Source organism: Melampsora larici-populina (genome assembly GCF_000204055.1).
Source record: "Melampsora larici-populina 98AG31 unplaced genomic scaffold MELLAscaffold_84, whole genome shotgun sequence".
Taxonomy (NCBI): domain Eukaryota; kingdom Fungi; phylum Basidiomycota; class Pucciniomycetes; order Pucciniales; family Melampsoraceae; genus Melampsora; species Melampsora laricis-populina.
In genome coordinates this window covers 115,094-139,255 of record NW_006768848.1, presented here as the reverse complement: position 1 = coordinate 139,255, position 24,162 = coordinate 115,094, and the positions used below count along the sequence as shown (strand labels likewise).

General features: G+C 41.7%; 5 protein-coding genes across 5 annotated transcripts; 1 reads left to right on the top strand and 4 right to left on the bottom strand.

Moving 5' to 3' along the window:
- Positions 1-1,199: 1,199 nt before the first annotated feature.
- MELLADRAFT_40782 (uncharacterized protein) lies at positions 1,200-2,022 on the bottom strand (the record flags this gene model as incomplete). Its single annotated transcript, XM_007418061.1, has 5 exons — positions 1,200-1,381; positions 1,556-1,645; positions 1,724-1,763; positions 1,795-1,835; positions 1,905-2,022. Coding segments are annotated over 5 exons (471 nt in total), but the record flags the coding sequence as incomplete, so codon positions are not given.
- Positions 2,023-11,812: 9,790 nt separating this feature from the next.
- On the bottom strand, positions 11,813-13,077 carry MELLADRAFT_76066 (uncharacterized protein; the record flags this gene model as incomplete). The annotated part of the gene is made up of 3 exons (XM_007418077.1): positions 11,813-12,421; positions 12,502-12,854; positions 12,947-13,077. 3 exons carry the CDS (start codon positions 13,060-13,062, stop codon positions 12,081-12,083), a joined length of 810 nt encoding a protein of 269 aa, XP_007418139.1.
- A 1,625-nt stretch (positions 13,078-14,702) lies between these two features.
- MELLADRAFT_118500 (cytochrome P450 monooxygenase) lies at positions 14,703-17,450 on the bottom strand (the record flags this gene model as incomplete). Its single annotated transcript, XM_007418092.1, has 3 exons — positions 14,703-15,674; positions 15,752-16,473; positions 16,732-17,450. 3 exons carry the CDS (start codon positions 17,005-17,007, stop codon positions 15,050-15,052), a joined length of 1,623 nt encoding a protein of 540 aa, XP_007418154.1.
- Positions 17,451-17,810: 360 nt separating this feature from the next.
- On the top strand, positions 17,811-18,552 carry MELLADRAFT_73578 (uncharacterized protein; the record flags this gene model as incomplete). The annotated part of the gene is made up of 1 exon (XM_007418074.1): positions 17,811-18,552. One exon carries the CDS (start codon positions 17,989-17,991, stop codon positions 18,184-18,186), a length of 198 nt encoding a protein of 65 aa, XP_007418136.1.
- A 362-nt stretch (positions 18,553-18,914) lies between these two features.
- Positions 18,915-23,503, bottom strand: MELLADRAFT_46008 (glutamate carboxypeptidase protein; the record flags this gene model as incomplete). The annotated part of the gene is made up of 22 exons (XM_007418066.1): positions 18,915-19,255; positions 19,377-19,980; positions 20,062-20,133; positions 20,207-20,719; positions 20,789-20,882; positions 20,953-21,049; positions 21,157-21,295; positions 21,386-21,439; positions 21,503-21,569; positions 21,646-21,716; positions 21,805-21,864; positions 21,933-22,027; positions 22,099-22,176; positions 22,250-22,262; positions 22,326-22,344; positions 22,410-22,419; positions 22,490-22,576; positions 22,642-22,729; positions 22,789-22,884; positions 22,957-22,976; positions 23,040-23,155; positions 23,262-23,503. The coding sequence occupies 19 exons, from the start codon at positions 23,441-23,443 to the stop codon at positions 20,666-20,668; spliced, it is 1,440 nt and encodes a 479-aa protein (XP_007418128.1).
- Positions 23,504-24,162: the final 659 nt, after the last annotated feature.

The following is a 24,162-nucleotide window of genomic DNA, read 5'->3' as shown; positions in this document are numbered from 1 at the left end:
AACAGAATTTTGATCTGCCCCTTTTTCAAGGGGTAAATTTGAAACACCTGGAATTTGGTTATAAAATTATTGAATGGTCAACAAATGTCAACAGGTTTGTTGTCAACCTCTTTATGGTCATTTGACTGCTTGTTAACAACTGCAAAGGTGCATAAAACTAGGATTCTTTCTAACATCAAAATGTCTGTTCTTTTCTTCAAACCATCCTACATAGTGGTCATCAACCATCTGAATTGGTTTTTTCATTTTTTGCACACTACATACATGTTGTAAACAGCAAGTTATGATGTGCTGAGAACACATTGAGTCATAAAGGACTAAAGCAAGTAGCATACTACATTTGTACTGTTGATAGAAAACTGCATTGATTTGAAGCAATATATTGAAAGTAGGATTGGAGTAATGATAGAAACTATGTATAGTAAGATATAAAGCCAGAGATGACAACCAGCAACAAGGTAGGTTGAGCTAAGACCTGATGAAGGTGGAGTGAAGCACAAAAATAGGTAGAGTTGAATGAAAACCTAGATTGAGAGTGGAAGTCAGAGCATCTTGGAGTCCAAGTGACAAAATTGGCTGAGCAATGGAAAGGAGAGGTGCAAATGATTTCAAAGGGTGTGGGGTAAAGCAATATGGGACGAGTTTGATGGAGGCGGAGGGGTAAGGACAGTTTTCCATCTGTAAAACAGCCTTGAGGCTGTTTTTCACAATGGAAGATTTTTTCATCAAATACAATCCTTTTTTGACCAAATCTCATTGCCAAACACCACTGTTTTTTTCAAAAATAAGTGTTTTGACTAAAAAAACAGCTTTTGGCTTTAGTGGTGCACTGTATTTCACCATATATGGTTTTCGTGAGACAGCCAAACAGGCCCTAATGTTTTGACTTCATCATACATGAAAGATGCAAAAGCTGCTCCCTACATTACAATCAATCAATCAAAACAAGAATACAGGATTTTATGACTATCCAAAAAATCATGAGAGGTTCTCGAGATTTGCATGTGTCAGAGATAAGGGTTTACACATTGATGTAAATAACCCACATCAAAGTCCGGTAGCTTTTTGAATATACACCTGTTGTGATGTGCTGGAATAATTGAGATTTGACACAAAATGCGGAGTATACAGACCACATTCCCATATGTTTGGGTTTTCTTGAGGGATCTAATCCCTATGAGAAGTATTCTAAAATATCTTCAAGCTTCAACCGGCTTTGTTATTTGTTTAACAAGAATCCAAGCATCACGAGGTTCGATTTTTCTATAATAATCTTTAACTTCACCTTCCACCACAAACCCATGACGTTCATAAAATGTTTTGGCATCATCATTCCCAAATTGAACATGAACATAAACCGAGGTAAGTTTAGGTAGATGCACTTTCTCTTCTTCTTCGGTCGGAGTAACAATAGCTTTAGGTGGCACTTTTGGCAACTCGTGCGTCTTGCTATTTGCTGCTTTTTTGCCTTTTTGGATTGTTTTCTTCAATTCGACAGGTGGGGCAGGAGTAGGATCAGGTTGCGGTGTGGGAACGGGCGTGATCGTCTCTTGACTCTTCAAGGCTTCTTGTATGACGTGATCGAGAAGTTTTGTCGCTAAACCTCGACGGCGATAGGGCGCTAAAACACCCAGTGTCATGATATCTTGAAGTGATCAGACATCATTGATCAGTAGGTTGGCCGAGTCATAGAAGCAGCTCGATCAGATAACCGGTAGCAGACATACATAGCTTTCCCTCTGTTGGCTTTGCGGAAGATCCATCTGTTGAATCCGAAGGTAAGATAGGCTCCACTCCGCAGCAAACGGCGCCAACAGGTAGATCATTGAAAAAAACTAAATTGAAGACACAGTCAATTCACAATACACAGGGTAAACTCGAAGAAATTGAAACTGGCACTGAACTCAGTTTGCAAAAATCCGAAAGAGACTCCTCTAAGATTTGAAGATAAAACTTCTCAGAATATCGAACTGGAAATAGAACCGTGTTGATCTTTCTAACAGTCCCTACATTGTTAGGTGTACTGTTCGTGAAGGCAAGACATGGACGTGAAATCGAAGTCAAAGTTTTGGAAATGTTATCAATTGGAATCCATAGAGTATCCGAAAAATGGTCGAGAAACTTACAGATCTACTAGAACAGACTTCGAGGTCGAACCTTGCGATTGCTTCGTAGTCTTGATGGTTGTGGTAGAGGTTGTTGTCATCGACATTTGAGACATAAGATACTGGCAGGTTGAGTGGGAAGGTGAACGCGAAAACCCCAGTGAGATTCCCTGACACCATGTCCACCTGGTCCGAGTGCTTCTCAAACCGACTGTCACCCGGTCCGACTCTCATGGCCCTAAAGCCCTGCCCCAAGATCGTGAGCCGGGCAGACAATGTGGTTCAGACTTTCAACTTTATCCACACTCTCACTCTGTCTTACATCACACCACAGGAATGAATTGGTTCAAAACCCAATTGAGGAAAGTTGTGGTGTCCAAGTCCGCAACTTGCTTCAATTGTGGATTTTGTCCACAATATGTTTACAATGGGTTCACACACCAACTTCTTGGCTGAGTATGCACAAAAGGGAGAGTGTGCACAGTCCAACACCAAGATTGTTTCAAGAGTGTAGAAAATCAAATGAAAAGAAATTATGGTGTAAATGATATGCAAACAGACAAAAAAAGTGGCAAAATAGTATTTAGAAAGCAAACCCTTCAAACATCAAACTTCTTCCCCAAGTTGGAAGGGGAATATGATTGAAAGTATGATTGATTGTGAAAGGATCTATCACTGTACAGTTGAGCCATAAGACCCACACTACATATGTGGAGATGGCTGAGTAATTTGGTAGCAATCATGTACATACAGAGTCATCTGCTCATCTGAATAAGTAAATCATATGTATCACTTCAGGTTGTGGGTGCAGTGTGTGCCTTTTCAAAAAATCAAAGCAAAGCTCAGGAGTTCTATGTCCTGTTTCCATCATTGGAGACTTGGATACTTGCTGTGAGATTTGATGACAAGTCTTTGTAACTTCTCTCACCTATAATAGGCAACATTACTGTGGTAGATAGCTCTACCAATACAAACATCAAACAAATATTAATGCAAAGACAACATTTTGGTTCTTGGCAATTTGTTTCTAAAAAAATGCGCCTGGTGCACCAAGTGGTGCCTAGGCATGTGAAAAAGACTAAAAAATTTGTGCCTCAACACGCCCACAACCTGACATATGTAACACATTTTGTGATCTTTTTCTGTCTGACATAAGCATTTCAAAAATTGACTACATACTGTTAAGATACTATCTGATAGAGTGTGTTCAGATGTTATCTTTTACGTGTCAAAGATCATTTTCCATTTTTGGGTATTTAGAAAGTTTTAGTGGAGGTTGAAGAAGTTGATCTAAAATGAAGACGTGTTGGTGAAATTAACTGTACAAAGGGGTAAACTGGTAAATGGAATCAAGGGGTGATATGGAGGAATCTTTTGGGATATCAACTCTCTCTTTGAATTTTGTTTCCCTCTCCTTTCTGATTCTTTTCTCGTCGAAAAGGATCAGTGAGTAATTTCTCTTTCTGCTATCTCATTATTTTTTCTCAACTTTTGTTTTCTTATTATTAAACTGATTTTTTATTATACTCTTAACTCAGATCAATTTGTTTTAAAACCTTTCTAAAAATCTCTGTCGCGTGCTCTACGAATTTCTTCGAGCTCGCAGGTAGAATACTTTCTAATTCACTCAATCTCTTCTCTAACAGTAGTTGATATTTCTTTCTTTATATGTTTTCTCTTTTTGTTGCTGTTTTAGGTTAGTTGTCTTAACCTTTCGTAGACTTGCTGTTCGTCGTAGTCTTACACAGAGACCTGTGCCCTCAGGTTAGTTGTCTTAACCTTTCGTAGACTTGCTGTTCGTCGTAGTCTTACACAGAGACCTGTGCCCTCAGGGTCAACACCCACGGCGCTCCGCTCCAATCCGCTAAATTTCCAATATTTACGGGCGGAGCGGTTTTGCGCTATGTAAGAAAGCACTACCGCTTCGCTATAGAAAACAGATTGCTATGAGATCTGAGAGCGGTGCGGCTTTAGTGAACGCTCCGCTCCGCTGTTGATTTTTTTTTGGCTTGATAGCGAAATAAAGCGGCAAAAAGAGCAATTTTTTTAAAAAAGCCCGTGTTGATTGCATAAAATACTCTCAAGGGCTGAGTGGGGACGTAGAAGTGATAAAAAAAGTAAGAAAAGGAATTTTTTTTTTTTTTTAAGTTTTGTTGTTTTTTATGAAACTAGCAAAAAAGAAAAGCACACAACATTGATTAAAACTGATACGAACTCCTGTTTATCAGTAAGAAGATAGATTGAATGAAAAAGGACAAGTTTTTTTGGGGGGTTTAAGGTCGTGTTTAATCAGAATGATGAAGTAAAGCAGATAACTCTAATTTTTACCCTTGCCCTTGCCCTTGCGTTGGTCAGACTCATACGCATTAACATAAGCACACGCTTCAACAAATTTACCGGTAACTAAAGTAATCTTCGCTTTCAACCATTCACAAACACCAACCAGCATGGTGATTGATTTTGCTGATAGAGACCCACGCCCATGCACCGCAATATTGGCTGCCAAAGAGAACGTCCTCTCGCATGCGCACGAGGTGGCCGATAATGCGAGGTAGTCGCGAGCTAATGTAGCAAGGACTGGGAAGTGTTTCTCATGCTCCTATAGATGAAGATACTGTTAGTAAAAAATAAAAGAACAAGAGTGAGAATAAGATATTAGATGATTGAGCTCACCTTCCACCAGAGAAGCTCGTTCTCGCCTGCTCGCAACAAGTGAGCACCTTCCAAGTAGGCACCAAGTTCTTCTTGCCGTTTATCAGAGGGTGACTGGGTAGAGACGTCGGTTGTGAAGATGTCAAATTGTGAAGAAGTAGTCGGAATGGGTGCAGGGTTAGGGGTATCCTGATTAATTTCCGATGTTTCTGATGAGGTATTGATCGGATCTTCAGGCCACTCAGCCAACGCTTTTTCAAAAGCATTGATGAAGAGTTCCTTGGCTCGGACAGCTGAATCGGGGTAGTTGAGATCAAAGAATCGTTTACGGAAACGAGGGTTGAGCACAGTAGCTAAAACAACTACATCGGAGGCCACGGCCTCTTCTTGATAGCCTTCAAGTTTTGTCAACATCACACTGAGCATGTTCTGTAAGTAAGGATCATCACATGCATCTTTAAGGGTGTCAACCTCGTGTACAATGCGCGAGTATTCTGCAAGTAATACACAGCCAGAGGAGAAGTTGCCTTCCATGCGCTTGGTAGCATGGACAAATACCTGGAAACAATGAATCAGAGATGAGAAGACAGTGAAAACAAAATGTAGATCAAAACAAAAGACTTACCTCGAGAATCTTGACAAGATTCTCAATTGAATCCCAATCTTCATCCGTGAATTGAATCCCTTGATAATATTTCGTCTTTTGATTGCTGTGAAGAATAGAATCTATAACCTAAAAAAGGAAACCCAAATCAGTATGAGAAAGATTGAATGAAATAGGTAAGTAAAGCAGGATACTCACGTCCCGAGCATCACATAACCGTTTAAGATAATCAACATCAATATTCCATCGGACCCCCCACCCGGAAATAGGGGAACGTCCTTTGTATCCCATTTGCTCAGCTTTGGCCACAAATTCGTGACGCCTGGCTGAGCTTCTAGTACACAAGCCATTGAATTTCTTGGCCTATATTGTAAGCTCAGAGTCAAATGAGTGATTGTTCCAAAGGTGTGAAAGAGCTGGGAAAAGGGTCTTACCTTAGCAACTGCACGAGCTATGCTTCCATTGGTTTCATCACCATTTCCATCATCTAGACCAGCTTCTGAAATTCTGTCTGATGCGTCAGAGTCAGAGTTGTTCAAGTCTTCATCATCGCCAGAAGAGCCAAAGTTGATATTGTCGTCACCCTCGTTGAGAGTGAAAGTCGGTGTTGGCAAGGTGACTCCAGGCTCAGTGGTCGGCTTGACATGTCCAGCACTCAGACCGAGAGCTTTGAGACCCGCTTTAACCACAAGACCAATCTTGTGTGTGTAGCATCTTACCTGATGGCCGTCCGAGTCCCAATCAACGGGAGTTGCGGCGTGTTGAAACATAGACGAAAGCTCAGTTGCCATGGTCTTATTGTTACTACCTGAATCTGTTGTCTGAGCAAGCATGTAAAAAAGGAACAATACATGTCAGCACTTGTATATTAAATGAAGGACAAGTTATGAGGAAATCGAGATATCAAATTAAATAAGACCAAAAAAAGGTGAAAATACTCATTTTTTTATGTAGCCCGTGACTGATTAAAAATCGACCAACTGGCTGTGCGAGAAGACGCCCAGAATGGTGCCAGGTAATCAATTTAAGAGTGAGATGATTGGATTGGAACATCCACTCATCGTCAATGTAAGTAGCAGAAACTCCCATGAATGCCTTGCGTCGACCTTTGGTCGTCCAGACATCATATATAAGACAGAACTTGCTTCTGTTTGACTTTAAATCACACCAGGATCACATCAGTATGCTGGGATTTGAGAAAGATGTTGATAGAAGTGGACACTTACTTGAAGTTGTTTGATTACAGTTGAAGAAAGATCTTTGTATATACTTTTGGCTGTCTCTGACGCCCAAGTGGTTCCTCTAAGATTAGCTGATTGATTTGATAACTTGAAGGCAGCTCGGAGGGCCGGGTCATGGAATCGTGAGAAAGGTTATGCATGACGTAGAATCCACAACACCAAGACAGTGTTGAAAAGCTCAACACTGAATGAGCTTTTTGATAAAAACGAGTCGAGTGTGTGGTTGGAATTGTTGTTTCCTACTTGAACGATATCCGATTGCTGCTCCCTCCATGTTGGAGGCAGGTCATGACCACTTTGGATGGCGAGATTTCGTCTCCGGCAAGGTGGTCGATCCTTACCACCATCTCGATGAGTGTATAGGTTGTAGTGGCTGCGCTTGCCTCGAGTGTAATACTCGCCACACCATCGACACCGATACCTACGAGGGTCATCTCCAACCTGTTGAAAACGTTAGCAATCTCTCAACAGGAATGGGAGAGATGTGATGATTGAAGATGAAAGTCATTACATACCTCTCGTGTCACATGGATTGGCTTCTCAAAGTATTCAAGGAGCTTAGCAACTCGGGCAAGGTGACCTCGTCTAGCTCCGGCTGCACAAACTATGCCAGGCTCAAGCTCAAACTGCACGTTGGAATCTTGATTGACATCAAGACCGGCCGGTACTTCATAGTCCTATTATATACAAACAGAAAATCAATCAAAAAACATCAAAACAATCAGAAAAAATCAATATGTCAAAACATTTAGAAAAAGGTATGAAGTAGATAAAAGTATACATACCTGAAGGACAGAGTTGGCAGCCTTTCTCCTCTTCACAAGCTTTGGGGAGCAGAGTGGAGATGAGGCTGACGAGTTACGTGACGCAGTACTTTTGCGTTTGCCCTGGCCGCGGCGTGAAGGATGCCCAGCCCCTTTCAAGAATTTCTTCTTGACTTGCAAGGGACCAGCTTGAGTTGGTGATGGTGGTGCCGAAGAGATGTTCTCTTCATGATCAGGTGAATCACTGACTTCGTCCTCGCTGGGTGCTCGGAGGGCCAGCCGGGAGTCTGGTGAATGGATAACAAACCCAGGTCAAGCTCGTACAGGACTACGGGTTCTAAGGTTACGAATAGAGGATGCACTAGGCGGGAAGAGTGAGTTTGAAGACATGATTTGAAGTTGAAAATATATCGAGATTATAGATTGAATTGAAAGGAATTGGTCTAAATATGAAGTCGAGATTATAGATTGAATTGAAAGGAATTGGTCTAAATATGAAGTCGAGATTATAGATCAAATTGAAAGGAATTGGTCTAAATATGAAGATAGGTTTCAGTAAAGAAAGACAGGCGAGTTCTATAGCCTTAGTCAATTCGAAAAACTTACCTGAAGCCATTTTATATGGCTCCGACCAACCAGGAAACAGCAACATTGTCCACGGAATCGGATGGTACTCAGACTGAGAGGCGTCAAAGTGATCTGGTAGCAAGATTAGGTGGTGGTGATGGATGGAAGGTGAATACTGCTCGGGTACATTACCGGTGTGTTGAGTAGATGAATGATTGGATGAGATCGTTGATTAGATGAATGATTGGACTCGGAGGAGATCGTTGATTGGTGTGTTGAGTACATAGATGGTGGTTGAAAGGGTTAGGTGGAGAAGTTCCAGATACAAGGCGCTATATGAGCGCCCCGGGGCGCTATGATCTGACCATGCGCTATTGAGCGCTATATGTAGTCATACCACAGCGCCAATGTGCTATAGTGGGCGGATAGAAAAACCGCTACATTTTTTTGGGTACTGAAGCAAGCGGTAGCAGGGCTCAAAACCCGCTATGGTGCCAGCCGGATAATACCGCTGTAAAAGTCGCACCGCGGGCGCTCCGCTGCCACTATCTTGGGCGGGGCGCCGGTGGTGTTGTCAGGATTCTCCTTTTTCTACTACGTTCGTATTTAGCAAACAGTCTACATCAGATTCTCATGAATCTTGAGACAACTTCTCATCGAGAATTTATACATACACTGACTCAAAGGTTTGGTGTAATTGCGGTACACAAACATCAACACCCAACCTAAAAACCCGTGGACAAAACCCATGACAACCCAATTGTTTTTTGGGTTTTGTCCAATGGGGAAGCGGAAATCCAATGGACAAAACCCCAAAAACAATTGGGTTGTCATGGGTTTTCATGTTGGGTGTTCAAGTTTGTGTACCACTAATGTCATCAACTAAATTTCATGTAACACCCGTTGTGTCACTGTCTAATGGCTTCAAGATTCATTCCTGGGTAGCTATAGAGGTATGTATATGTAGTCAATATTTGGGATAATTTTGTTAAACCTAAAAAAATTAGATGATGTACTTAAAGTGATTTACTTATGCAGATGTGCGGAAACTGAGCAGACCTGTATGTACCAAACTTATATAAGTCTCACACAGACCTAACCGCCAACTCTTGCAAGGGCCCACGTAAAGTAAAAAAGTTGGTGTGCAACTTGTCGGGGCTTTTTGCCAAATTCTAGCCACCTTGTGAACTTTTTTTCACAAGTTTCACTTTCCCTTGCCCAAAAATGAAAATTGTACACCTTGAATGTCTCTATAAGCTCATACATGCAGTTTACCAAAAACCTAAGTGGTTCTGTAAATACATATATATAAAGTCTCTCAGGGCTCAAAGACACAAATTGAATAATCCACACTGATCTGTGTACTCTAAAATGTTGGGTTTAGTGTGCAGTTGGACTACAAAGTTTTCCCTTTACTTCAGAACCAATGAAGTTATTAGGATACTACAAGCATTGGTTTGTAGAGAAAAGTAAGGTTCACTCTCATTTTTGGGCAGGGTAAGTACCATGTGAAAAAAAGTTTCATAAAGCAGCTATATTTTGGGAAAAACCCCCAACCAATCTCATGTCAGCTTTGTGACGTTTCATGTAAGTCCCTTGCAGTGTGGTACTTAGTTAAGTTTGTGCATGTACATAATAGCTACTGATTTCCTCAGCCTGATGCATATAATAAGTGTGGGGCTCAGGTATGCAGTGATGGATCCGTTTATAACCAATCAAACTCTTAAGCATTTCTCCCTTCCCACTTTAGTAAGTTGTTTGATGTTTACAGTGCAAAAGTCAAAAAATATCTAACTACATAGGACATCATTTGTGGCAGAATCTTGTAAGATCACTTCCTTGGATAATGTTGAGCTCATCAGTGAGTACAAAAACTTCAAAGTTTGTCATTTTCAGAAGCTTGTCTTGTCTTTTGAGTCTCCTTTGGTCTCACCAAGACTGATTCCTATGCATATGTGGCTGCAAAACCCAATTACCAATATCTGTGTGTACACTCTTTTCTTTGAGGCTGGCCTGCCCATAAGAGCATGTGGGCCTGACACACCTTGGTCCCACCTAAAGTCCACTGCTGTTCACCTGAGTTTAATTGGATAGGATATTTATTTTGTCTGACATCAAAACTGATACAGTGGGATTCCTTTTTAAGCATTGCCTTTACAAGCATATTTTTTGATAAGCATCAAAAATGATGTGACCATCTTTGGTGGGCAGTAAATTCGGATTTATAAGCATTTTAAGCATATGCTTCAGGTTTTGACTGATATGCTTGTATAATTTCATGTGAAGCATGAAAAAAGAAGCATAACATGATTTTTTCACGTGTTTATGCTTCTATGTGATGCAAGAAAGGAGAAGAAAGGTAGGTGAAGTGGAGTAAATTAGGCTGCATTGAGTAGAAAAGCCAAGATCAATTGAAAAACTGTCTGTCAATTTTTGCTTCTAGGTTTCTGTAGTACATATTTTTCAATAGTTGCAAGTGCCAAGCATGACATTCAAGCATAGCATAATTTTGAGCATGTTTTATGCTCCTATAGGCTATTAGGTCTGTTCCGATAAGAAGCATTTTTTATATTAGCATGGGATTTGGTGCAACCATCACCATGCTTATAAAGGAATCTCACTGTAACAACCTAGATGTGTGAAACTGAAAGTCAAGAATCAAACTTTTGTACAATAAATTTCTTTCACATGTCACATAAAGTTGGCTATCTTGGCTGTTATCTGTATGCACAGTCCAATTTAATCCACACACCACAAGTACACTCAGGTATCACATGTATGCACATCATTTTTACAGGAGCCATGATTGCCTTGAGGGCAACTATATACAGCACAGTGTCACCTTGGGCCTCCTAGCTCAGACACCTGCAAGATGCTGTGTGGGCATCAAATTCTCTTGACCACATTATGATCTGGGGTGTCAGTACTGACCCCAAAATGCCCCTATGTAGGGTAGTTGCATAGAAGAGTTCCCTTTGAACTCTGTGTGGCTCTGATTTCCTGTTGTAACCCAGAATGTCAAGTCACTGTTGAATACATTCACAATTTTAAGGATTTCATTTCAACCAAGAATAACATTAGGAATCATTCAAGGGATACTTTTGTGAGCCACTAGCTGCTCCTCAGTATTGATAAGCTGGTTCAAATCAGTCAAAGTGTCCTTGAAACCACTGTTTTGCAATGGTAAAAGGATATAAATGGATAGTAATGATTGAATTGAAAAACACATCAGGTATGTTTAAAGCCATTGTGTAAAGCCCCAAGAGAGCTCAAAAGGAGCCCTCTTTGTGACTACCCTCCATAGGGGCATTCTGGGGTTGCTGCCATCATAGATAAGTTGGGTTGAGACATCCAAGAAATCATTGGAGGAAAATCTTTGAACAGACCTTGTATGAGGTTATTATTCAAGGTATTCTTCTGCGCTGAGAGTTACCTCAGATCAAAACCTTGGAAAGCTTCTGTCCCATGTCTTGAATCCATGAAAAATCCAAGGCATCATTGGAGGCAAATCCTCAGACAGACCTTGTCCAAGGTTATTATCCAAGGGGTTATTCTGCACTGAAAGTTACCTCAGATCAGAACCTTGGAAAGCTTCTTTCCAAAGTTTGGAATCCAAGAATACCTTGGATTGAAAAACCGAAGTAAATATGTTGGTGGTGGGTCCTGTGTCAATCCATTCTTTGAATCTTGAAAAATCCACATATCCTGTGGCTCAAGATTGTTTTTGTGGTGTCCAAGCAAGGAAGAAATGTCTAGGAAGTGGCCTCTTTCAGAAAGGTGCTATTGTCAATGTGAAATCCCAAGGCAGTGCAGTCCATGCAAAATTGATCACACAATCAAACAAAGCTTTTTCATATGACTGATTGGTGATACAAGTGTATTGCATACTGATTCTTTCAGAAATATTGTCAAGTGCTTGATGTCTAGCTCTAGTAAAACAGGTCGGTAAGTATTGGAAGGAGTACATTTCACTTTAGCATAAAAAATCTCAATCTCAAATAAATATTTGTGAGTCTTGCATCAGTTTAATATAACAAATTTCAAAATCAATTGAAGAAAGACTCATAAGAAAATGACAAGATTTGCATTACATCAGAATAGATTCATGAATTTAAAAGGAACAAACCAAAATCTAATAGGTTCAAAGTTAATTTCCCTTGGATTCAGTGATCGCTCCTACCATCTTAGTCTTCAAACCTCTAGGTGATTCAATTGATCGAAGTGCATGAGATCCGAGAAGAACAGGTGGGATGAGTAAGAAGACCACCACAAGGATACCGATGATCAGGTAATCGGAAAAGAAACTGTAGCGCCATAGTAATCCACTATGTGGATCTGGCATGGTTGAGTTCTTTTGAGGATCGGCTGCGAGAGATATCTTCCTAAGAGCGCGTCGATCGAGCGAGGTGAGACTTTGAATCGTCGTGGTGGTACAGACCACCATGTATGGTCCGGGCATATTGGCAATCTCACGTGAGAATATTGTGTCTAAGGGTCGGAGCGCAAAAGACAGATGAGGTTCGTAAGTGATGGGTGAAAAGCTATAGAAGACAAGACAAGATAATCACCGATATCTTCTTGAGCTTTTATTTCTCTGAGAATCACTTTTCCACCACAGTCACTCTTCCAATGCGATACTAGATTTGGTAGTACAGTTTCATCGAGCTCTGTATTCTGAGGATTATGAGCTAATCGGATTCGACTTGCAGGAGATGCAGAGTTATAGGCTTGTGTGATTCGAGGAGACAAATTCCCATTGATGAGAGCTTTTTGTTGATCGATCGATGACAGAGTGAGGATGAGGAGTGATGATGAACCAGATGGACAGAAGGAGTTAGAGGTCACTCCAAATGTTAGCTCCTGCTCAATTGGTCGATATTCTTCAGCGAAATCGGTAGATATCAAGTTAGTCAGAAGAGCGCTGAAGTCGGTTTCATTCATTATTTGATGTCGAAATCACAGTACATCAGATATCATTCAAATAACTTGAAAGAAACTGGATCTTTGACTCACCCAGGTGCAGTTGACCAAGCCAATAGAGGCGATGTATGAAGGAAGCTTGAGCATATATGAGACTCGAGAAGGGTGACTAAAATGCTGAGTAGGATTGGTCGATGAGAGAAGTTCATGATGATTGAATTGGAATGTAACTGTGATGACCGTCAAAGTGGATTGATGGATAATTCAGCAACAGTCAAACTCAAATATCTGAAACACCATTTCAAAAACACTGTTTGGCTTCGTGCCGTTTCAGTGGCTAAGCCCCGAGCTTAGTCAGTTGGATCCCGGCGGCCCGGCCCTCGGAGGCTGGGAACCCGCGGACTTTCAAGTTTCGAGGCACCTGTTCTTAGCTTAACACAACCTGGCCGCGCATAGAGGGCTTGTGTAGGCTTATGTTCACCTGTTCCAACAGCTGCCAAGAGCCAACCCATACATTGGAAGCTTTGTAGTAATGAGTTTTAAACCACCTTCCCCATGAACTTCAAATGTATTTGTAGTGACAAGAAAGCATGGCTCCGTACCCCTCCTAAGCGCTTTAATTTGCCTGGTGAGGTGAAGCAGCGGATGAGTGTGACGGCATCATATCACCAGGTTTTACTGGTATGCAATTCTATCAGCTGCGCGCTTTTAAGAGAGTACGTGGAAATACGCGGTATCAAAAGTCCGCACTGGTTGGTACCTTGACTGCTCAATAATCAATTCTTCCCAGAAAAAGTGAGAACTTTTCTTCAGTATGCCTCTTTGCCTCAGCAGTCACAGCTTGATACTGGACTATCTACATGCAGAAAGTGTTGTCATCTTCCTCCTCGAAATCTCTCGGTGATTCTCCAGGGTTGCGTTCACTTACAAAGCCATTTCAGCCTTGCAAGACAACTATGAAACCGAATGTGTCGTTTGAGGCCAAGCTGAATGATAAGATTGACGAGATGATCTCATCTGGTACATACACACATCAAATCCCTTCGGGGGTTTGTTTCGTTCACGTCCTTCTCTTGACTTCCAATTGATCGACCGCATATCTTTTTTTTGCAAGTTCAAAAATAGGGTCGCAAGAAAAAAAAAGTGATCGACGGTGCAGTCGAATGATGACATGCACCGAATACATTGTACAACTTATGTATTCAAGTTTTCAGACCAGATCCAAGAACTCAAACACTTCCCCGACATAAGAAGAGATCGAGATTGAATGATTAAGAAGATTTTGATTTCTCAGATGCACATACAGTCACCGCTCGCTATAAGCATCACTAAAATGCACCAAATTTGATGCTTACAAAGCGCGATGCGTCATTTTGAAAGGAGTGTACTGCATATTTTCATTTTTGTTTCACCAAAATTTGATTCCTATAGCAAAATATGCTTACTCAATGTGTGCTTATATCGAGCGGCAACTGTATGTAAGACGTGGACAAGCAGAATAAGAAAGCCCGAACCCCAAGATCTGGGCTTGATTATGATACCTAATCCCACGGCCACCATCCTAAAAAAAGTGATCTGCATACGGTGAAAATCAGTACAACTGCAACTCTACAACCAGCACTGTCCGATCAAACAATTGTCTAAGAGACATGAAGGCATGCATGAAATCATCCGTTTGAGATCGAATTTCAAGGAGTGATTAAGAGACAAGATCAAGAAACATCTTTCTCATAGGGGGTATGACCATATCCTGAGGGCCCAACTACGCTTGCGTAGAGTTTATCTGAAACCGAATTAACCAATTTTAGGCAGCTTGAAATTGGTTTGGATAGTCCATGCATGCGACAAAATCGAGGCAGAAGAACAGTAGATGATATTATTCATTCAGGAGAGCAGGTGTACTAGCGTGTCTCGGAAGAATTACATGACTTCCATTCTTGAAACGACCATTCTTGAAAATATGAACACTGATCCAAAGAGAGATGAAAGATAAATGAAAACTATTAGGCACATTTTTAAGCCTCTAGGACTATATATCTATCAGGTTTGTATTGACAAAGAAAAACAAACACAAATCAAAGTGCAAACACTGAAAAAAAAGAATAGCCAAAGAAGATCCAAAAAGTTGAAAGTACAAATGTATCATAAAATTGAAACTGGAAGAAAAAGGAAATATGCATGTTTTGAAAGCTCAGATTATCTTTTTTTAATTTGAATTTTGTATTCCGTCTTAAGACGTTGTAAGCCAGCGGCAGCCACATCTTGAAAAATTGGTGCTGGTACATTTGTCAGTCGAGCATCATAATGTTGAAAGAAAGTTAGGAGAGTAATTGATATCATTTTATAAGCAAGGTGTTGTCCTGGGCAATGTGCATGACCTATACCCCAGGCTGGGAATTTGGATGGTGAAGGAAGCCAAGTACGAGAGTCGAGTTGAATTTCACCAGAAGCAAAAGGCGGACGTAGATACCGAGTTGGATCCCACACTTCCGGTTCAGCATAGATGAGTGGATCAGAGGAAATGGGAGTAGGTGAAGCCACCACAAATCCAGGTGGACAGGTCACGCCGTTATTGAGCTCAAATGGGTTTTCCGCCAGTCGTACCCACGCTCCCGTTGCTCTTAGTCGAAGCGTCTCGTTGACACAACGCGTCAAACAGCTCACATTGTTATAGCACACCGCGCCTAACCCACCGTATTTTTCGACCTCATCCCGGATCTCTCCCACTAAGTCTTGTCCAGTGCGCTGGGAATATTCAAGTATGTCATGAAGCGCACCTATTGTGGCTGCTGCAGAGTTGGTTTGTCCGGCCCAGACATAGCTAAAATTGGGATTGAAACAATATTAGTATACAAGTCCGACATATTAGTAATGGAGACACCCAAAAAATATACGGACCCATAGATGAATATTGCGATGTAGTTGACTTTTCGCTCAATGATATCCATCATTGCGGGTGTGGCACTTCCACTGTAGTAAGCACGCAAAACTTCGTCGCATTGTTTCCCACACTCGAGTACGAGTTCGGAGCGGAGCAGCTCCTCGGGTAGCTCGGGATCCGGAAGATGATCATTTGAGCCTATTCGACGAGCAGCGATTTTGATATGGCCACGCACATGATCACGAAGAAGGTTGAGGAGTTGTTCCTTGGCCTGGGCTCGTGAGCGGCCTGCAGCAAGGAGTCCAAAAAGACTCAAGTCGCCATCAAGCACCCGAAAAAGACTTGCCACGTGTGGAAGAACCTCTGGTGATACAGGACCCATGAGAGCCGCAAGGTCGAGGGCAAAGACAACATTATCAAGCCATCCGGTAGGTGAGAGGGTATTCCACTCAGGATCACATTTAGATTCGGGATCAAGTCTACCAGCGATCATTTCCTCCGCCAAGGCCCAGAAACGGCAATCGAGAGCGTCCAAGCGAGCAGGAGCAAAAACTAGCCGAGTGAGAGTTCGAGTGGGTCCGATGAAGGCCTCCTCACCAATCACGCCAGACGCGATGAGCTTATAAGCACTTGTTACGTCGAGTATTGTACGAGGAGAGGTAGCAAAGCGGTGAACGTGGGGCGCAGACTGGATAAAAGAGCAACGATAGCCCAGGATGGTGGTTGTAAACACATTGCCCTAATGTTCGGAACAACCAGCAAGAAGGGTCAGGTTTTTGGACTATGATTTTGAACACCCATTGATATAAATTCAAGGGAATGATAGGATCAAACAGGACTTGGAGGGACGACTCGGGCATATTGATCCAACGCATATAACTTGCGGGTGAGTAAGCAATAAATGCATTATACATGCATGGACAAATACGTAAAAGAGTAGGAAGGGTACAGAAGAGTTAAAGTTTAAAGTTGTGGAGTGGAGTGGATGATTACGTACGTAACGAGTATGATTTCTTCGGATAAAACCAACAGGATCCCGAGTGTAAGCAAACAAGCTACCAATCCAAGGCCAGGTGGGGACGAGAGGTGGGGATGTACATGGAGACTGAGACAAGGGGAGAATCCGATTTGAGATAGCGAGGAGAAGGAAAGCCAGGCTAAGAGTTCCTAAAAGCCAATGGTTAAGCTCAAAAAGGTAATGAATTGGAGCGGGTAAAGCAGATGGATGAGACAATGGCGAGGAAATAGTGAAAGGGTTATTGGCGGATGACATGTAAAGCTAGTAAATGTTCGGCAGATGATGAAATTGATGATGATGATGGTTTGTGAAGGAATACCTCGAGGTTAGATGTAGATAAGCAAATGGTGAAGAGCTGTGATGCATTGAGGATTGAAGAGTCAAAAGAAACACTGGCATTGATTGCTCATACCCAAACTACAGTGATGCGCAAAAAAATTGAAAGTAAGTTGCAGGGTAGTCACAAAATAAAACCAGATCAATTGTACTATGATTGTTAAAAGAGGTAGATATAAGAGATTCTGAGATTAGGTTGAGGAGATGATGCAGAATGAGAAGGAAGGAGAAGAACAAGGGTAGTAAGAACCACTTGGCGCCATAAAGTTGGGAAGGAGGTGAATGATTCTCAAACAGCAATGGTTTATGTACAGGAGATAAGTTTTGTCGTAGCTGGGATTGAGATCGACCGTCCTGATGAGAACTTCCCAGAAATTTATTAAATATTTAAAAATCCAAGCCACCTTGTTCACAGGAACTCTTCTCTCCTTCATCGATAACAACCAATGCGGAGGCCGTTCTGAAGTCCAGACTATTTCTTTTGAAGTCCGAAAAGTCGAAGTTCCCTTCATTCACCATAGTCATTCTATCAACTTCGTATCTCCCGTTACTCGATCTCTGGATTTCATCACTGTGCTTTGGTAGTCACAGACAAACTAAAATCACAAAGCACATGTCAAAAAAAAACTTATAAACACAAACTCGCAGACTTTGAATTGCATATATAGACCAATTATGGCCTATTACTTCAGAACTTTCGTGCGCACCAAACAATTACCTCCACTCTAGTTACAGAATCATCCCTACCACTCTGATCTCGTGCTTAACAGCAGTTAATCCTTGATATCTTCATTTTCAACCTTTTGCGTCGTTCACAGGCTTGTGGCCGCGTCGCTTTCCTCGGGTATACGTGAGCTTGAACTTCGATAATTTCAGGTCTGAGGCGATACAAGGGACTTCATGAGCGTCGAGGCTGTGCTCATGCACTCTAGTGTGAATACCTTGATGAAGAATGTTTTATACGATCCTAGAGTTCAATTCAAACTTTTTGATACAACCTGGAAGTTCATCTTCAATCGTAGGTTGGTCAAATATGAAATGGTGAGCTTGGTTTGTATGGCTAAAAGATTGAATTCGATCAATTTTATCATAGGATAAAGTAGAGAAAAGTTTAGCTTAACAGAGCTCTGGAGATGAATTTGTTAAGCAAACAGAAAAACTGACCTAGGGGTCTCCAGAATTTTGGTCCACATCCTCCCCATAAATATAACTGAAACATATTCCTGAAATGTTGACCGGTTTTGGGGGGGCATTCAGCATACATGTGAGCTCAACTCCGTCTAGAAAATCGATGTTTCGACTCCAACCAGGTATATATCTCTGCGTTAATATCAAGGCTGAGCTCTTTGAAAATGCGATAAGAAAAATGTACCATATCTGATTAGCAAAATATCAAGATCGCCCGACGAAATCTGGACGAAAAACTTAATACGTCTTGGATCTGTTTCATTTGTCAAAAGTTTCAATCGGGCCGGGTCACATTCAATTCGTCGTCAAGATTACGTCGGGAAACCCAAAGTTATGCGAAACCGTTTGATCCTGCAAAAAAATATCATCAATTGGTGATCTTAAGCAGAGCGCCTCCAAAGGTTTGAGACTGACACTGGAAAACTTGCGAGATAGCTGAGCCTGTAATAATGATATGGAACTGGTTCATTTTGCTCGGTCGGAATGATTTCATTCTTTAACTTGCATACTGCGTCCCTTGCAGATATAGTAAAATATGATAAGCTGATTACTAATCTCCTCGCCCTTACAGCTGAGCGTGAATTGTTGTTAGTAATCAATTGAGAATCAAAGGTAAACTATTTAAAGAGACAAACTATCACTTTAAGTTTTTTCGATCAATCCCAATCGCATGTTTGTAAACTTTCGTCAACTATCTATCATTTCTTTCTTTCCTCAATTAATCCATCATCCAATTCATCTCAAGATGTCAACTAACACTTCATTACATCATAAAGCCAACTCATTACCAATTGGTAATTCTCGTACCATTTCTCGATCTGTTTTGGCTGTTGAAACAGCTGAAGGTGCTGGTGCAGTTGTTCGTCGTAGTATTGGTACTAAGACTTTACGAAACTTTGATCCGTTTTTAATGCTCGATCATTTTAAAGTTGGAGTCGGTGCTGGTTTTCCAGATCATCCTCACCGTGGTCAAGCAACAGTAAAGTCGTCCTTCTCATACAATCACTTTTCATGGTTCTTGAGCCCAAATTTTGATCGATCAAAAGTCGAATATACTGACAGTGAAAATTTTATTTTTCTTATGATCAAATCATATTTAGGTGACATATATGTTAGAAGGTCAATTCAAACATGAAGATTTTGCAGGACACAAAGGTTTAATTTCACCAGGAGATTTACAATGGATGATAGCAGGTAAAGGAATCGTACATGCAGAGATGCCAGTACATGAAAATGGTGGACCAGATCCAACTGGTTTACAACTTTGGATAGATTTACCCAAGATTCATAAAATGGTACCACCTCAATATCAAGAATTAAAAGATCATCAAATTCCTAAAGTCGAACTTGATGATGGTGTAATTGTTAAAGTCATTAGTGGTTCTTCACATGGTATCGAGAGTCCTGTAAGACATTTAGGTGGTTGTTGGTATTTTGATATTCGACTTCCTCATCCTTCCTCACGTGTTTTTCAAGCTCTTCCTAAAGGATGGAACGCATTTGTTTATGGACTTGAAGGAAGGGCTGGCTTCGGAGGGGGAAATGGAACAAGTCCGACTCAAACAGCAGATGCGTTCTATACCACAGTACTGACTGCAAATGATGATGAGGATGGCGTTGAGATCACTAACGCTGACCCAAACGGAAACCCAGTCCGACTAGTACTCATTGCTGGCGAACCTTTGAACCAACCCGTCGTCCAATGTAAGTCCCTGTGTTTCTGCTTGGCCAAGAGATGGGACGGAGAAAGTGTTCACTAATCGATGGACACAAACATCTTTACAGACGGACCATTTGTAATGACGTCACAAGCCGAGATCCAGGACGCGTTCAACGATTATCGAAACGGTCGAAATGGTAAGCAAGCTAAGCTTTCTCGTTTCTTTTTCACTTTGACACACTTGACTCATTTGTTATATTGTCCTCTCAGGCTTCGAGAAAGCGGCAGAATGGACTAGTTCGATTGGTGGCCGGTAGGGCGTAGAATTATTACACTTGATCATCCATTGATTACTCGATTTCTTCTTAATGGTACGGCTCTTTCGCCGACACGCATGCGATTACTCAAATATGAAGCATTGTATCCTACTCGATCTTGTAATCTTAGCCATATGAGCTTTTTAACATCATCCTTAAACCCAGTTAAGAATCATAATCCATCCTCAGAGCTCTGCATTGTCATTGGTAAAAGTACACAGATGGTAAACGTGTGACGTAAAAATTTATAATAAGCAGCAGGAAGTCCAAGATTGATACAAATCAGAGACTAATGATGAATTGCCCAGTACATGCCTTAGCGTGAAAACAACCCAGCATCAGCCAAATTGAGATCAAATGATAGGAGACTGATCTGACACGGCCATGTAAGTCGAGATTTTTTTTGGACGGTTTAAGGCTGCGCAGCTCCCACTTCATGTAGATAGCAGGCCAAAAGTTTGGTACCCTGCGTGGCAAACGTAATGATTAGTCAACTCAAAAATCGAGAAGGATGCCTTGTAATTTTCTGACTGACCTGGATGTAATTGCTAACATCGAGCTTCTCATTTGTGCTATGAGCACCGTCATCACCTCGCCCCATTGGCAAAAGCATCACGCTCTTACCCAAACTGTACAGAAGATACAAGTTGTTATCAGTTTAAAACCACCTGATACACCAAAAACACAAATACGACTGACGCTTCTGCAAATGTAAGGGTGACAGGAATTGAGCCACCTTCGCGAGTGTAATCTGGCTTCATTCCATATACCACTTCTGTGGCCTTGGCAGCAGCAGCTAAGGTAAGTTTTGTTGGTGGAAAAGCGCGCGTTGTATTCAACTCGTCAGCTGCTGGTAAGAATGCACCGGCTTTTATCAGAGTGAAAAGTACAAGATGATCTTACTATAGTTGTAGTGGTCTGGATCTGCGACCCAAGGTTTACCACCATGCAGAGACTCTACATTAATCTTGTTCTTGGACTTTAGCTTAGCAAACTCAGCTTCCAAGTATTTCTTGACCAAAGATTCAACTTCGTCCGGTGTCTACGGTCAAAACATCAGCATGTGAAACAAACTCAAGAGTTAGACTCAAAAACCCAAATCTCAACACGGGGATGAGCATATCGGCCGTACCATGTTCGGGACAAGCCTGATGCTAAACTTTCCATGCACACAAGCCGGGATGACCTGAATGTTACATCCCATAAGTACAGCTCATACGACATAGAGATCAATTGGGTCCATAATTACCGTCTTGCTACCAGGCGCTGAAAAGGCACCCTCGAAACCGTGTATCGATAAACTGGGCTCACGCATTCTGAGTAGCAAATAAAAGAATTGATACTCATCAAAACGAGTCTAGATTGGAAGTGTTCATCAAAAGGGAGACGTACCGTCCCATAAGGGTTTGACATTTGTCATCACTGAGCAAGACTTCCGCCCCTACGGCTGTCGACAGATCTTTCTAACATGAGTTGTACGCGGTCAGGAGCCATCTTATAAGGGTCGACTATACAAGCGAGCAAAGATGCGAGATGGCCGATCTCACTCACGTTTGTAAAATCTATTGCTTCGTAACGTTCTCTTTCACCCGGAACAAGCGGGGCGACCAACTTTTTGCCGCAAATTTGATGAGTGAACGATCAGGTTTATCAAGCTAGCTGAGAGAATAAGTGCTAACCTGCTTTATACCTGGTACAAGGATTTCCCCTTGTGGACTAGTCAGCTTGGAGAAGATATGTACGAGGTCGTTCATGGGTTCGTGCACGGTGCCACCTGAATGATTAATGAGAGATTGAATTGTTAGACCCGGTAATGGTGATCAAAGAAAGATGTGACCAGCATACCGAAAACTCCCGAATGCAAGTCGTGTGCAGGCCCACAAACGGTCACTTTGAAGTAAGAAATTCCTCGCAGACCATATGCTACGGAAACACGCGGTCCAAAAAACTATAAATTTAGGGTGATACTTGATATGAACTAGAACGGTGGCCTTACTCAAGCACGGTGTCTGAAAAAGTTACATATTATCAGTACACTTTAGCGTAGGATTGAACAAATTGTCATCACATACCTTTGTATTGAGCCAATAACTTTAGATAATCCATCTTGTAAGTCTCATCACCACGCAAAAGTCTAAAAGGACACGTGTACTGACTTGTCCGAAACTGACAATGAAAAAAAAGGTTGTCAACAATGGCTCTAGATCATAGACTTCATCCGAGCAGAAAGACTCACTGCAAACAGCATCCACATCTGCGAAAAAGCCTTTGGCTTCTTTCACAATCTCGGCGTCCAAGCCTTCCGAGCCTGACTCCTCCATTCCTATGTATTTGCACGTATAAGTATCAAGATTGACTTGTACAAAGAAAATACCAGTGAATTCTCACCTTCGAAAACCATCTTCAAGTTAACCGGGAATTCCGTGCCGGTCTTCAAGTGAGCTTCAATCGCATTGAGCCAGCCCAAAACAGGACCCTGAACATTGCAGCCAGAGGTAAGTCTGCCTATAAACACATACAATGCATCAGCCATACCTTGTCATCCGAACTTCCTCTACCATAAAGTCTATCAGTTCCGGTATCATGCGTCAACTCAAACGGTTCTGTGTTCCACCCGTCGGATTTCAACGCCTGATATAAATGTGATAAGCTTATCAGCATCGATCAGCATCGATCACTCTCTAGTACGTTGCATCAACTCACGGGTTGCACGTCAAAATGGCCTGAAGAACGAAGTTATGTCAGCTCTTCATTTCAAATGCATCTCGAGTCAGCCGCTGACGAACCGTATACCAAGATGGTCTTTTTCTTGGGATCATTTCCAAATTGCCCCAAGATGATTGGAGGTAATTCTAATTCTTGTCCGTCCATGACGTGTTTACCCAAAGGTCTTTTCTCTGTCCTGTTTTAGATTGGTCGCCGTTAGCACAAAGGTGGATCGATGGCTTATTTTTGGCAATCAAGCTTGAGGTTTTATGATGTAAGTCCTTTAACGAATGGATCCTTACTTGACACCTAATGCTTGAAGCTGAGCATCGAGCCAATCTGCCATCTTGAATACATCGGGACGATAGACTGCATCACCAGATACTGATGGAATTGCCACCGCTTGCTTCAGCCGGTCGATCAAATTGGCTTGGTTGGCATCGATATAATCAAAGACGGGTTGACAAGTGTGACTACTGGGCATTTTTGATTTAGATTTGTTGATGAGGTGCAAGTGGTAAACAAGAAGTCTGAATGACCGTTGACTGCTTTGATGATCAAGAGGCTGCCAAGCTATGTAAAGCCTGTATAGGCATTCGATCTTTGTACTGATAGCCGTGAACTACTCTTTTAGCATATATGCTTATAGGAAGCGTCCAGAACCTCTGTGCCGAGCAATCCTTTGCCGCCCTCGGGCTCTGGCAAGCGATTATCAAACATGATCAGCGTTCATAAAATATCTTGGCTTCCTTGATTTATTTTCGGATATTTGGAGTCTGGGCGTATCTGGTTGTCAGCTATGTGCATCCAGAAAACCCACCTATTGATTTCTCGGGGTTGTTGAATGAAGAAATTCCCTTTATCATGATCAGCTTGGAAATTCTCCAGCGGTCGCGTTGCAACAACACTCGATAAAAGCCTGGGTGCCATGTCATTGAGGAATTTCTCAGCAAAAAGAGTATCGAAACCTTTATCCTCATCCTTGATCTTGAATCATCACCAACCCAGCTTGAGAAAGCATTTCTCACCGCCTTCAGAATCAACGAAGAACAGACATCTGGCGAATCAGCGACAGCTCTTGTAATGCCGTAATGGAGCAACCAATCAACGCATCACAATTACGAGCAGTCGCTTCTATGCCATCTGATGATACACAACGTTGCCTTGAGATAATGACTCATCAGAAATCACGAAATTGATCAT